Genomic DNA, 15,905 nt, shown 5'->3' on the forward strand with positions numbered 1-15,905 from the left:
GTGCCTGGCCGTGCAGTCATGAGTGAACAGGGAGTACAGGAAGGGACTGAGCACGCACCCCTGAGGGGCACCTGTGTTGAGGATCAGCGTTGTGGATGTGTTGTTACCTACCCTTACCACCAGGGGGCAGCCAGTCAGCAAGTCCAGGATCCATTTGCAGAGGGAGGTGTTTAGTCCCAGGGTTCTTAGCTTAGTGATGAGCTTTGAGGGCACTATGGTGTTGAATGCTGAGCTGTAGTCAATGAACGGCATTCTCACATCGGTGTTCCTTTTGTCCAGGTGGGAAAGGGCAGTGTGGAGTGCAATAGAGATGGCATCTTCTGTGGATCTGTTAAGGCGGTATGTAAATTGGAGGTCGTCTAGGGTTTCTGGGATAATGGTGTTGTGAGCCATAACTAGCCTTTCAAAGCACTTCATGGCTACAGAAGTGAATAGTACGGGTCAGTAGTCATTAAGGCAGGTTACCTTAGTGTTCTTGGGCACAGGGACTACGGTGGTTTGCTTAAAACATGTTGGTATTACACACAAGACGAGCGTCAGAGCCGGTGTAGTATGATTCGATCTTAGTCCTGTATTGACGCTTTGCCTGTTTGATGGTTTGTCGGAGGGCATATCAGGATTTCTTATAAGCTTCCGGGTTAGAGTCCCGCACCTTGAAAGCGGCAGCGCTACACTTTAGCTTAGTGCGGATGTTGCCTGTAATCCATGGCTTCTGGTTGGGGTATGTATGTAGAGTCACTGTGGGGACTACGTCATCGATTGCACTTATTGATGAAGCCAGTGACTGATGTAGTGTACTCTTCAATGCCATCGGAAGAATCCCAGAACATATTCCAGTCTGTGCTAGCAAAACTGCCCTGTAGCTTAGCATCTGCGTCATCTGACCACTTCCTTATTGAGCAAGTCACTGGTACTTCCTGCTTTAGTTTTTGCTTGTAAGCATGATAGAGTTGTATGTCTCTCTGTGTGTGGAGTAAAAGTGGTCTACAGCTTTTTTTCCTATGGTTGCACATTTTTAAAAATCTTTAACCTTAGCTAGGCAAGTCAACATGCTGGTAGAAATGAGGTAAAGTGATGTAAGTTTGCCTGCATTAAAGTACCCGGCCACTAGGAGCACCTCTGGATGAGCGTTTTCCTGTTTGCTTATGGTCTTATACAGCTCATTGAGTGCCATATTGGTGCCAGCATCGGTTTGTGGTTGTAAATAAACACCCACGAAGAATATAGATGAAAACTTTTGGTAAATAGTGTGGTCTACAGCTCATCATGAGATACTCTACCTCAGACGAGCAAAAACATTGAGACTTCCTTAATATTAGATTTTGTGCACCATTTATTTACAAATAGACACCACTTGTCTCACCGGAGGCAGCTGTTCTATCTTGCAGATGGACCAAAAACCCAGCCAGCTGCATGTTATCCGTGTCATTATTCAGCCACAACTCAGTGAAACAAGATATTACAGTTTAATGTCCCATTGGTAGGATAGTCTTGACCGAAGCACTTTGGCTAATAGTTCTGATGGTAGAGGGGGATTACTCACATGCCGTCGGATCCTTACAAGGCACCCCGACCTACTTCCCCGATATCGCCGTCTCTTCTTCATGCGAATGACAGGGATTTGGGCCTTGTTGAGTGTCTGAAGTAAATCCTTCATGTCCGACTCGTTAAATAAAACATCTTGATCTAGTACGAGGTGATTAATTGCTGTGCTGATTTCCAGAATCTCTTTTCAGTCAAAAGAGGCAGTGGCAGAAAAATTATGTACAACACACACCACACAATAGCACAATTGGTTAGAATCCCATAAAAGGGCAGCCATATCTTCTGGCGCCATCATATCATTGTAAAACTAATTTCACACACAGTATTTAGTGTATGTAACGCCGACTACACACACAATCTCAACAGTAAATACACAGACACATCTATAGAGAGGATGTGGTCAATGGGGTGGTGGTCAAAGGGGTTGTGGTCAGTATGTGGTCAGAAGGGCGTGGACAAGTTAAAACAATCTTGACAGACTTTTTTCTCTCGTCTTAAGACAAGCATTAATGTCGAGCCCTGTACTACATAGTGGACAAGAGGACAGGCATTAATGTCGAGCCCTGTACTACCCCCCATAGTGGACAAGAGGACAAGCGTTAATGTCGAGCCCTGTACTACATAGTGACAAGAGGACAAGCGTTAATGTCGAGCCCTGTACTACAACCCCATAGTAGACAAGAGGACAGGCATTAATGTCGAGCCCTGTACTACAGTGGACAAGAGGACAAGCGTTAATGTCGAGCCCTGTACTACAACCCCATAGTAGACAAGAGGACAAGCATTAATGTCGAGCCCTGTACTACATAGTGGACAAGAGGACAAGCGTTAATGTCGAGCCCTGTACTACATAGTGGACAAGAGGACAAGCATTAATGTCGAGCCCTGTACTACAGTGGACAAGAGGACAAGCGTTAATGTCGAGCCCTGTACTACAACCCCATAGTAGACAAGAGGACAAGCATTAATGTCGAGCCCTGTACTACATAGTGGACAAGAGGAGAAGCATTAATGTCGAGCCCTGTACTACATAGTGGACAAGAGGACAAGCATTAATGTCGAGCCCTGTACTACATAGTGGACAAGAGGACAAGCGTTAATGTCGAGCCCTGTACTACAACCCCATAGTAGACAAGAGGACAAGCATTAATGTCGAGCCCTGTACTACATAGTGGACAAGAGGACAAGCGTTAATGTCGAGCCCTGTACTACAACCCCATAGTAGACAAGAGGACAAGCATTAATGTCGAGCCCTGTACTACATAGTGGACAAGAGGACAAGCATTAATGTCGAGCCCTGTACTACATAGTGGACAAGAGGACAAGCGTTAATGTCGAGCCCTGTACTACAACCCCATAGTAGACAAGAGGACCAGCGTTAATGTCGAGCCCTGTACTACAACCCCATAGTAGACAAGAGGACCAGCGTTAATGTCGAGCCCTGTACTAGCCACCACAGTAAAAAAGTTTACCTATTATATTGGTCAGCTTGTCGTTCTGTGCTAGAAAGAAATAGCCTACTCCAAACAGACTCTGGGACGACAAATCTCAAATTCAGGCAATCAGTAGGCCCAGGCTACATAAAACAAAAAGCAATGAGTCTAATGCAATAGATCAGAATGTTTAGCTTAAAACATTGATCAACTATTATTTATTCACATAAGTGCAGAAATGTGCACAAGGCAGTAAACTGCACATGACTGTTCCTTCCATAATGCAATTAGAGGGAAAACACTTGTCGAAAGCACACCACACGAGTGGTATCATGCGACAGAAGAAAACATCTGTTAGAAATGTTGAAAGGGAGGAGATCTAAAGACGCGACAACTGGCATGGCTTGCTAATGCTAATATTCTTAGGATTATCATCAACTAGCATGGCTTGCTAATCCTAATATGACTAGGATTATCATCAACTAGCATGGCTTGCTAATGCTAATGTGACTAGGATTATCATCAACTAGCATGGCTTGCTAATGCTAATATGACTAGGATTATCAACAACTAGCATGGTTTGCTAATGCTAATGTGACTAGGATTATTATCAACTAGCATGGCTTGCTAATGCTAATGTGACTAGGATTATTATCAACTAGCATGGCTTGCTAATATGACTAGGATTAACATCAACTAGCATATGACTAGGTTTGACGTTCGGCTACTGGGCAACAGCAGAAAGTCGATTTGAAAACCAATTAGAACATGAGAGAAACCATAGTGGTTTCAATTGAAGCCTATAGCCTAACATAAATTATTTGATACTTTGAAGCAACTTAAGACATGACTCATGAAGTAAAACTGCCTCCAGCTCATTGCAAAGTGGTGTGACATGCTAAAGCCTGCCTACTGTTGCCTATATGCACATCAATGGTGAAACAGCCACAGGAGCTGAGCAAGGAGGAGGTGCAGCCACAGGAGCTGAGCGAGGAGGAGGTGCAGCCACAGGAGCTGAGCGAGGAGGAGGTGCAGCCACAGGAGCTGAGCGAGGAGGAGGTGCAGCCACAGGAGCTGAGCGAGGAGGAGGTGCAGCCACAGGAGCTGAGCGAGGAGGAGGTGCAGCCACAGGAGCTGAGCGAGGAGGTGCAGCAGCAGACAGTTTATGTATGATATAGGCTACATAACGACTAATCAAATCAAAATGTATTTGTCACGTGCCCCGAATGAATACAACAGGTGTAGGTAGACCTTACAGTGAAATGCTTACTTACAGGCTCTAAACAATAGTGCAAAAAAGAGGTTACATACAGACACCGGTTAGTCAGACTGATTGAGATAGTATGTACATGTACATATGGTTAAAGTGACTATGCATATATGATGAACAGAGAGTAGTAGCAGTAGCGTAAAAGAGGGGTTGGCAGGTGGTGGGACACAATGCAGATAGTCCCGCACATTGGCTAACCGGGCTAAATAAATTTAATTCCAATAAATTATACAAATGAACCTATAGACATATGCATGACTGGTGAAATATATTTCCACCAACTGGTATTTCCATCAATGAATAGGCTAAAAAGCATTATTTTGCAGTGGGATTTTTTCCCTTCTCCCAGACAATTAGCCAGGGCCAATTTTATTGATCGGCTTTTCAATCATTTTTGACAAGCCAAAAGCCAGCTATTACTGGCTAACGGATACCCTGACGCACACACTAGGAGATACTCCCTAACTTTCACTATCAATCCAATAGTTCTGATGAAGAACGCTAAAAAAACGACTGCTAGATAAGTACTATGACACAGGAGAGTTACTGACTGAAAACAGATTCTAGGTTCAAACTGCTTCTGGTTAAGGAGAGGAGGCAGAGGAAAGGTGTTCATTTTTTATTTAACCTCTTGAGCTTACTTGAGACGCAGACGTCCCACCTAGAGCTGTAGAAATGCACATGCGCGACGCTACATGCTAATAGTATTAGTTAAAACGCAAACGTTCATTAAAATACACATGTTTGGTATTAAAATAAAGCTACAGTCATTGTGAATCTAGCCACCGTGTCAGATTTTTAAAATGCTTTTCGGCGAAAGCATGAGAAGCTATTATCTGATAGCATGCAACACCCCAAAAGACCCGTAGGGGATGTAAACAAAAGAATTAGCATAGTCGGCGCTACACAAACCGCACAATAAAATATAAAACATTAATTACCTTTGACCATCTTCTTTCTTTGCACACCTTGATGTCCCATAATCAATACTGGGTCTTTTTTTGGATTAAATCGGTCCATATATAGCCTAGATATCGATCTATGAAGACTGTGTGGAAAACGGAAAAAAGAGCGTTTCATAACGTAACGTCATTTTTTAAAAGTTAAAAATTCGACGATAAACTTTCACAAAACACTTCGAAATACCTTTCTAATGCAACTTTAGGTATAACTACACGTTAATAAGCTATAAAAATCATCAGGAGGCGATGTAAATTCATAGCCTGCCGTGTGGAAAAATGTCCGGAAAAACACAGAGACAATGCCTCGGGTCGGTGGTCGGAGAGAATCGGTTCCCTTTGGGCGGATCTACCAAGAATCAATTCAGATTCAAATGAGGAGACTCTATATATCCTGTGGTAGCTGTAGGTACTGCAAGCTTGGCCTAATATATTACGGTTCACCTTTAACAATTCATGGGAGTGGCGCATGGATATTTTTTTCCATCTCCAGTGATCAGATTTTCCTGCGCTTTTCGATGAAACAGACGTTCTGTTATAGTCACAGCCGTGATTTAAACAGTTTTGGAAACGTCTGAGTGTTTTCTATCCACACATACTAATCATATGCATATACTATATTCCTGGCCTGAGTAGCAGGACGCCAAAATGTTGCGCGATTTTTAACAGAATTTCAGAAAAAGTAGGGGGGAAGCTTAACAGGTTCTAGGCAAGTCAATTAAGAACACATTTTCAATTACAATGACGGCCTACACCAGCCAAACCCTAACGACGCCGGGCCAATTGTGGGCCACCATATGGGACTCCCAATTACGTCCAGATGTGATACAGCCTGCAATCGAACCATGGTCTGTAGTGATGCCTCTAGGACTGAGATGCAGTGCCTTAGACCGCTGACCCACTTGGGAGCCAGAAGAAAGACAGGAGGACGAGTTGAAAAAAAAGAGGGTTGAGAGGAGAGAAGACAGGAGAGAGAGAGAGAAGAGAGAGAGAATAGAGAGGAGAGGAGAGAGGAAAGGAGAGAGAGAGGAGAGAGGCAAAAGAGGATAGAGAGGAGAGAGAGAAAGGAAAGGAGAGAGGAGAGAGAGGGCGAGAGAGAATAGGGGTTTCCGGTGGTGTATTTTGAGAAGAAGCTGCATGTCTCTGAAGGTATGACTGCTGCGTCAGAGAAGGGGGGGGGGGACACTCCTATTACACTGTGCACACACACCTATTGGGCTATACTGATGTACACACTGCCCAACTCTGTGTCCAGTAAAGGTTACTGCAAGCTCCACTCTGTTGCTCTGTGGGTGGAGTGGGATTTGGAGCCACAGACACCTTTTGGAGCCATGATATCCTCCCTAGTCCCACAACCATGAACAAGGGGATGATTGCAACGTTTTTCTTATGTCATTTAATTTTGTTAAAACAAGGAAGAGACACCTTCCCTTGCTAGTAGTAGCTAGCTGGCAGTCTGGCTAGGTGGCTTTAGCGTGGCTAAAAACATAGCAAGCTAGCTAACCGTTTTAGCTTACCACACCTTCATGTCAAATAATCAGATGTATAATAGATGTAAAACAAGCCCTGGAAATATTGTTCTACTTGCTGGTGTAACCTACAACATTATCCCTGTTTAATATAGTGCGTGTGTATTAATTCCAATATCGGCTAAAAATAGATCATGTTTTGGTAATGGAGAAGAGCAGGCTACATAGAGCAGGTTCCTCCATGTCACAATAGCCTGGAATCACTAGTTATTACTTCTGAACAAAATAAATTTTGGCTGAATTGTTGTAGTTTGGTTTACCATTTGAATAGTAACCTAAATAACAGCGGTTTACAAACTAGGGATCGCCTGATATGAAAATAAGGTCGCGGGAGAATTTCCAAAACCCTGAAGAAAAATGTAATATATATATTCTAATATCATCTATGTATGTCAAAATGATTGTAGTGTGATTAATATTAATCTAAATAAATAATTATAATCTAAAAGATACAATTCAACGAGAGAGCACCCTAATGGGATCATGGGAAAAGGCAGCACTTGACCGTTGTACTTGAATCATTCCCATGGTGAATGACGAGCTACACTATGAAACATTCCTACGGTGAATGACTAGCTACACTATGAAACCACACACTATTGAATCATTCCCATGGTGAATGACGAGCTACACTATGAAACCACACACTATTGAATCATTCCCATGGTGAATGACTAGCTACACAATGAAACCACACACTATTGAATCATTCCTACAGTGAATGACTAGCTACACTATGAAACACTCTTACGGTGAATGACTAGCTACACAATGAAACCACACACTATTGAAACATTCCTACGGTGAATGACTAGCTACACTATGAAACACTCTTACGGTGAATGACTAGCTACACAATGAAACCACACACTATTGAAACATTCCTACGGTGAATGACTAGCTACACAATGAAACCACACACTATTGAATCATTCCCATGGTGAATGACGAGCTACACTATGAAACCACACACTATTGAATCATTCCCATGGTGAATGACTAGCTACACAATGAAACCACACACTATTGAAACATTCCTACGGTGAATGACTAGCTACACAATGAAACCACACACTATTGCAGGGACTTTGATATTACCGGACGCAATTAATATGGTGAAAACAATGTGTGGGGAGACAGAGGCACAGAAACTCACATCAATGCCTGTGTCAGATAACACCATTAAACTAAGAATTTATACTCTGATGAATGACTCAAGAACTCCCCAGATTATGCTCTCCAAATGGACATCAGCTGTGAGGACCGAGATGCCCATGCTTTGACTTTTGTTGGATAAACATGTTGGGGGATGCTGTTCATGGGGACATATTGTTCTTTCTCATGATTACAGAGCATGAAATGAAATATGGGATGTTCAGTGAGTTGCTATATTGATAAAAAAACAGATTCCATGGGATGGAATGGTGCACTTTTGTACAGATGGGTCTCCATCCATTACGGGACATAGGGCAGGCCTCCACACTACAGTTATGGATGGGTCTTCATGTGTGACACACACAGACAGCGACCGACACACAGACAGCGACCGACACACAGACAGCGACCGACACACAGACAGCGACCGACACACAGACAGCGACCGACACACAGACAGCGACCGACACACAGACAGCGACCGACACACAGACAGCGACCGACACACAGACAGCGACCGACACACAGACAGCGACCGACACACAGACAGCGACCGACACACAGACAGCGACCGACACACAGACAGCGACCGACACACAGACAGCGACCGACACACAGACAGCGACCGACACACAGACTTCTAACCAGCTGTCGTCCGTAAACTGTATTGGTCGTCCGTAAACTGTATATGCCTTATGGCTAACCTGACATGGTGCGATAAAAGAAACATACAGGAACTCAAATCCTTCTGTTCACCTGATTTAGAATTTGTCACAATCAAATGTAGACCGCATTATCTACCAAGAGAATTCTCTTCGATTATAATCACAGCCGTATATATCCCCCCCCAAGCAGACACATCGATGGCTCTGAACGAACTTTATTTAACTCTCTGTAAACTGGAAACCATTTATCCGGAGGCTGCATTCATTGTAGCTGGGGATTTTAACAAGGATAATCTGAAAACAAGTCTCCCTAAATTTTATCAGCATATCGATTGCGCAACCAGGGGTGGAAACACCTTGGATCATTGTTACTCTAACTTCTGCGACGCATATAAGGCCCTGCCCCGCCCCCCTTTCGGAAAAGCTGACCACGACTCCATTTTGTTGATCCCTGCCTACAGACAGAAACGAAAACAAGAGGCTCCCACGCTGAGGTCTGTCCAACGCTGGTCCGACCAAGCTGACTCCACACTCCAAGACTGCTTCCATCACGTGGACTGGGATATGTTTCGTATTGCGTCAGATAACAATATTGACGAATACTGATTCGGTGTGCGAGTTCATTAGAACGTGCGTTGAAGATGTCGTTCCCATAGCAACGATTAAAACATTCCCTAACCAGAAACCGTGGATTGATGGCAGCATTCGTGTGAAACTGAAAGCGCGAACCACTGCTTTTAAATCAGGGCAAGGTGTCTGGTAACATGACCGAATACAAACAGTGCAGCTATTCCCTCCGCAAGGCTATCAAACAAGCTAAGCGTCAGTACAGAGACAAAGTAGAAACTCAATTCAACGGCTCAGACACAAGAGGCATGTGGCAGGGTCTACAGTCAATCACGGACTACAGGAAGAAATCCAGCCCAGTCACGGACCAGGATGTCTTGCTCCCAGGCAGACTAAATAACTTTTTTGCCCGCTTTGAGGACAATACAGTGCCACTGACACGGCCTGCAACGAAAACATGCGGTCTCTCCTTCACTGCAGCAGAGGTGAGTAAGACATTGAAACGTGTTAACCCTCGCAAGGCTGCAGGCCCAGACGGCATCCCCAGCCGCGCCCTCAGAGCATGCGCAGACCAGCTGGCCGGTGTGTTTACGGACATATTCAATCAATCCCTATACCAGTCTGCTGTTCCCACATGCTTCAAGAGGGCCACCATTGTTCCTGTTCCCAAGAAAGCTAAGGTAACTGAGCTAAACGACTACCGCCCCGTAGCACTCACTTCTGTCATCATGAAGTGCTTTGAGAGACTAGTCAAGGACCATATCACCTCCACCCTACCTGACACCCTAGACCCACTCCAATTTGCTTACCGCCCAAATAGGTCCACAGACGATGCAATCTCAACCACACTGCACACTGCCCTAACCCATCTGGACAAGAGGAATACCTATGTGAGAATGCTGTTCATCGACTACAGCTCGGCATTCAACACCATAGTACCCTCCAAGCTCGTCATCAAGCTCGAAACCCTAGGTCTCGACCCCGCCCTGTGCAACTGGGTACTGGACTTCCTGACGGGCCGCCCCCAGGTGGTGAGGGTAGGCAACAACATCTCCTCCCCGCTGATCCTCAACACTGGGGCCCCACAAGGGTGCGTTCTGAGCCCTCTCCTGTACTCCCTGTTCACCCACGACTGCGTGGCCACGCACGCCTCCTACTCAATCATCAAGTTTGCGGACGACACAACAGTGGTAGGCTTGATTACCTATAACGACGAGACTGCCTACAGGGAGGAGGTGAGGGCCCTCGGAGTGTGGTGTCAGGAAAATAACCTCACACTCAACGTCAACAAAACTAAGGAGATGATTGTGGACTTCAGGAAACAGCAGAGGGAACACAGTAGTGGAGAGGGTAGCAAGTTTTAAGTTCCTCGGCATACACATCACAGACAAACTGAATTGGTCCACTCACACAGACAGCATCGTGAAGACGCAGCAGCGCCTCTTCAACCTCAGGAGGCTGAAGAAATTCGGCTTGTCACCAAAAGCACTCACAAACTTCTACAGATGCACAATCGAGAGCATCCTGGCGGGCTGTATCACCGCCTGGTACGGCAACTGCTCCGCCCTCAACCGTAAGGCTCTCCAGAGGGTAGTGAGGTCTGCACAACGCATCACCGGGGCAAACTACCTGCCCTCCAGGACACCTACACCACCCGATGTTACAGGAAGGCCATAAAGATCATCAAGGACATCAACCACCCGAGCCACTGCCTGTTCACCCCGCTATCATCCAGAAGGCGAGGTCAGTACAGGTGCATAAAAGCTGGGACCGAGAGACTGAAAAACAGCTTCTATCTCAAGGCCATCAGACTGTTAAACAGCCACCACTAACATTGAGTGGCTGCTGCCAACACACTGACACAACTCCAGCCACTTTAATAATGGGAATTGATGGGAAATGATGTAAATATATCACTAGCCACTTTAAACAATGCTACCTTATATAATGTTACTTACCCTACATTATTCATCTCATATGCATACGTATATACTGTACTCTATATCATCGACTGTATCCTTATGTAATATATGTATCACTAGCCACTTTAACTATGCCACTTTGTTTACATACTCATCTCATATGTATATACTGTACTCGATACCATCTACTGTATCTTGCCTATGCTGCTCTGTACAATCACTCATTCATATATCCTTATGTACATATTCTTTATCCCCTTACACTGTGTATAAGACAGTAGTTTTGGAATTGTTAGTTAGATTACTTGTTGGTTATTACTGCATTGTCGGAACTAGAAGCACAAGCATTTCGCTACACTCGCATTAACATCTGCTAACCATGTGTATGTGACAAATAACATTTGATTGGATTTGTATAGTCTGGTGGTGACTGTAGCATGTCTTGATCTAGTACAGTCTGCTGGTGACTGTAGCCTGTCTTGGGTCTGGAACAGTCTGGTGGTGACTGTAGCCTGTCTTGCTCTGGTACAGTCTGGTGGTGACTGTAGCCTGTCTTGGGTCTGGTACAGTCTGGTGGTGACTGTAGTCTGTCTTGGGTCTGGAACAGTCTGGTGGTGACTGTAGCCTGTCTTGGGTCTGGTACAGTCTGGTGGTGACTGTAGCCTGTCTTGGGTCTGGTACAGTCTGGTGGTGACTGTAGTCTAGCCTGTATTGGTCTGGTACAGTCTGGAGGTGACTGTCGTCTGTAGCCTGTCTTGGGTCTGGTACAGTCTGGTGGTGACTGTAGTCTAGCCTGTATTGGTCTGGTACAGTCTGGTCGTGACTGTAGTCTGTCTTGGGTCTGGAACAGTCTGGTGGTGACTCCAGCCTGTCTTGGGTTTGGAACAGTCTGGTGGTGACTCCAGCCTGTCTTGGGTTTGGAACAGTCTGGTGGTGACTGTAGTCTAGCCTGTATTGGTCTGGTACAGTCTGGTCGTGACTGTAGTCTGTCTTGGGTCTGGAACAGTCTGGTGGTGACTCCAGCCTGTCTTGGGTTTGGAACAGTCTGGTGGTGACTCCAGCCTGTCTTGGGTCTGGAACAGTCTGGTGGTGACTGTAGCCTGTCTTGGGTCTGGAACAGTCTGGTGGTGACTGTAGCCTGTCTTGGGTCTGGAACAGTCTGGTGGTGACTGTAACCTGTCTTGGGTCTAATACAGTCTGGTGGTGACTGTAACCTGTCTTGGTCTAATACAGTCTGGTGGTGACTGTAGTCTGTAGCCTGTCTTGGTCTAATACAGGCTGGTGGTGACTGTAGTCTGTAGCCTGTCTTGGTCTAATACAGGCTGGTGGTGACTGTAGCCTGTCTTGGTCTAATACAGGCTGGTGGTGACTGTAGCCTGTCTTGGTCTAATACAGGCTGGTGGTGACTGTAGCCTGTCTTGGTCTAATACAGGCTGGTGGTGACTGTAGCCTGTCTTGGGTGTGGTACAGTCTGGTGGTGACTGCGTCTGTAGCCTGTCTTGGGTCTGGTACAGTCTGGTGGTGACTGTAGTCTAGCCTGTATTGGTCTGGTACAGTCTGGTGGTGACTGTAGTCTGTCTTGGGTCTGGAACAGTCTGGTGGTGACTCCAGCCTGTCTTGGGTCTGGAACAGTCTGGTGGTGACTGTAGCCTGTCTTGGGTCTGGAACAGTCTGGTGGTGACTGTAGCCTGTCTTGGGTCTAATACAGTCTGGTGGTGACTGTAACCTGTCTTGGTCTAATACAGTCTGGTGGTGACTGTAGCCTGTCTTGGTCTAATACAGGCTGGTGGTGAATGTAGCCTGTCTTGGGTGTGGTACAGTCTGGTGGTAACTGTAGTCTAGCCCGTATTGGTCTGGTACAGTCTGGCGGTGACTGTCGTCTGTAGCCTGTCTTGGGTCTGGTACAGTCTGGTGATGACTGTAGTCTAGCCTGTATTGGTCTGGTACAGTCTGGTGGTGACTGTGGTCTGTCTTGGTCTGGTACAGTCTGGTGGTGACTGTAATCTGTAGCCTGTGTTGGGTGTGGTACAGTCTGGTGGTGACTGAAGCCTGTATTGGTCTGGTATAGTCTGGTGGTGACTGTAGTTTGTAGTAAAATCTTTGAAATGGTTGCATTTATATTTTTGTACAGGGTAAATAAACTAGCATTTATGAAGCCAACAAACACATTCCTCACACGGTAGGAATATATTTCTTCCAATGTTTATAAAAATGTATAATAATTAAAAAAATAGAAGTACCTTGCTCCCAAAACACGTTTTCTGGAGACTTGTGGGCAGAGTGATGACGTCACCCCCTGTATGTGCTTTCAGTAGCCTGAATTCCTCCAGACTGAGGAGGAATCCTCACAATACACCCCTGACCACCTCCTGAAGTGGTCAGACAGATCTCAACACAATCTGAACTCTGTGCAGCTAGACCAGTCTTTTCAACGCACTCTTCGTATTCTGATAGCAAAAGTTGCATATAAGTTTCAAGTGTAGACATCTAGACCCAGCCTCCACCTGGGAACTCAAGAAAAAACGAGCTCCGATAGGGAGAAAGTGTTTTGAATGGTCATCCAACTCGGTACTCGAAGTTGAGAACTCTGGCATCTTCTAGCGCTCCTACCTGAAGATCACTGACAGGTTACCAGTTGTCTTGAAAGCACCACAAAACCATTTGCCAGCTCATATCTGTGTGAAGCTGGGTTCAGTTTTCTCATAGCTGCTATCACATCCAACCTAAATTGATATTTGGTTTTAATGCAGATGAGAGCACTGAATCCAGCATCACACAGATACGGCCTAGCAAAGGGTCGGTCGTCTACCATGAGTTTATGGTGCTTTGAAGACAACTGGAAACTCTGAAAAATATTAAGTCAAATCATGATATCAGTGATCTTCAGGTCAGAGCTCTAGCAAGAGGTCTGAGTTCTATTTGAAATTTCGAGTTGGTTGACCTTTCAAACCTATTTTTCCCCAGTCAGAGCTCGTTTTCCACCCCAATTTCCCAGTTGTTTGAACGCGGCAGCAAAAGCGACAAAATACAGAGTGACGCCATCATCATGAATTGTTTATGATTTCAGAAGAGTAAAACTTAGATGTTTTTAGAATCTTCCTCACATACCAAGACATACAGAGATCAGTGAAAGCTAGCTATCAAAGCCCCTTGCCTGACAACTATGACTAAAAAAATTTATATAGTGTACGAATGTATATCATTAGCCAGCTAACGGCCCATTCTACGTGAAAGCTGGCACAGTCTGGTGGCTTGGCAAGCCAGCATTTCAAAATACATAACCGGTTATACTACTTGGTTTCTCTGAAACTAGACTAGTTAGTTGACAACTGAGGGCCACCAGATAGCTAGGTAAAGTAAGTTAAGTCTACACATTGTACATGTATGTTACCCAACCAGCTAGTCAACTAGCTGATGTTAGCAAACAAATAAGTGAAATTTAGAAATAAGACAGGCATAATGTACCAGAACAAACTGGTTAGTTTGTAACTGACAGGTCATTTTAAAACGTTTTTAAAAAACTAACCATTTAGTTAGAGAGTACAGCAAACTTGCGCCATGGGCCTTTTTGTTAGCTGCTATTTAGGGACCGTCAGTCATCGTGACAGTTGAAATATCTACGTCAACGAAGCTACGGGTGGTGATTTATTAGCGAGAATTTGCCCCCGCAGAATCCATACAGCTGTGGTCCCCCCAGTAGTGTTGACACCCCTGTCCCGGTAACTCACCTATGGTGGAGATGAAGGTGGTGTTGAAGGCGTCGTCTGAGAAGCGGAACAGCACGCACGTCTTCCCCACGCCCGAGTCCCCGATCAGCAGGAGCTTGAAGAGCAGGTCGTAGGTCTTCTTCGCCATCGATAGACAAGTTGTGTTCGCCGGACAGAGCAGAAACTATCTCCCGCAGGTCTAGAGCCAGCCTGAGTTACAAGCAGAGGAACGGTCTGTAATATTTGAGTTATGTTGATATCTAGTTGGCTAGTTAGCTATATACCACCAGGGGTAGCGTGTCGCAACAGTAACCGAAGAGTAACCAAGACGGGTTTTCTTACAGGATTTGAATTAAAAAACACAAAAAAAAAATGGTATCCCGTGTGATTCCCCCTTTTCCACTCTCTTTCTCTTGCACTGTCGGGACAAAATGGCTCCCCTCCCCGACTTACTCTTTCTTCAAACTACCAACGAGCTCATTAAAATTATTGGCATTCCCCGTCATTACAACTTCATCGGGACTTGCGATCGAGAAGAATTATAAATTTTCGTAGGTTAAAAAGTGTGTAAATTAACGATCTTATTACAATTATTTGTTTTGTCGATGATTAGACCCCGAAACAAACGACAGCCGTGACGTCGCCTTCAAATGCAGGCACAACCGCGACACCCTAGCGATACGTCTGTTTTCCGCCCCTTCTGTCAAAATCTCGCTCGGTGATTGGCTCACATTACTGCTTTCCAAATATACAGCTGAACCCGATTGGACAGATTGTCAAGGCGTAATTTAGGTTGACTTGTAGAAAGGGCAAATGTTTTTCTGCATGACCATTCCGGAACAATCCCAGGCTCGGACTCTCCGTTCTACTACAGATTGAACAATGAAACATGTATTTTCCCGGATGTATAAATGTGAAGCATCCGGTTAGTGTTTCCCCTCTACCTTATATGGTGGTGAGAGGAAGCCCAATGGAAGCCTAATGACCGTCAGTTGGAGAAGATGGGGCGAGATGGATTTTGGCCGAGATTCTGCTCATTTTCTCATCGATGGAACATTTGATCTTAATAGCGTTTTCTGTTTCTAAAATTAACATTTGTTACGCACAGAGTGGACAGAGTTTTCTAGACTTTATTATTTTCCAACGTTTCTTA

The 15,905-nt window shown here is 45.0% G+C and overlaps 1 protein-coding gene across 1 annotated transcript in view; it reads right to left on the bottom strand.

Moving 5' to 3' along the window:
• The window catches only part of LOC112223341 (ras-related protein Rab-10), a 43,495-nt gene extending 28,073 nt beyond the window's left edge, over positions 1-15,422 (bottom strand). The window contains exon 1 of the mRNA XM_042321303.1: positions 14,774-15,422. Coding sequence (XP_042177237.1) covers positions 14,774-14,900 — 127 coding nt within the window. The 5' untranslated portion in view covers positions 14,901-15,422. The remainder of the gene's footprint in view (positions 1-14,773) is intronic.
• Between the last annotated feature and the right edge of the window lie 483 nt (positions 15,423-15,905).

This window comes from Oncorhynchus tshawytscha, linkage group LG05, assembly GCF_018296145.1.
Source record: "Oncorhynchus tshawytscha isolate Ot180627B linkage group LG05, Otsh_v2.0, whole genome shotgun sequence".
Classification (NCBI taxonomy): domain Eukaryota; kingdom Metazoa; phylum Chordata; class Actinopteri; order Salmoniformes; family Salmonidae; genus Oncorhynchus; species Oncorhynchus tshawytscha.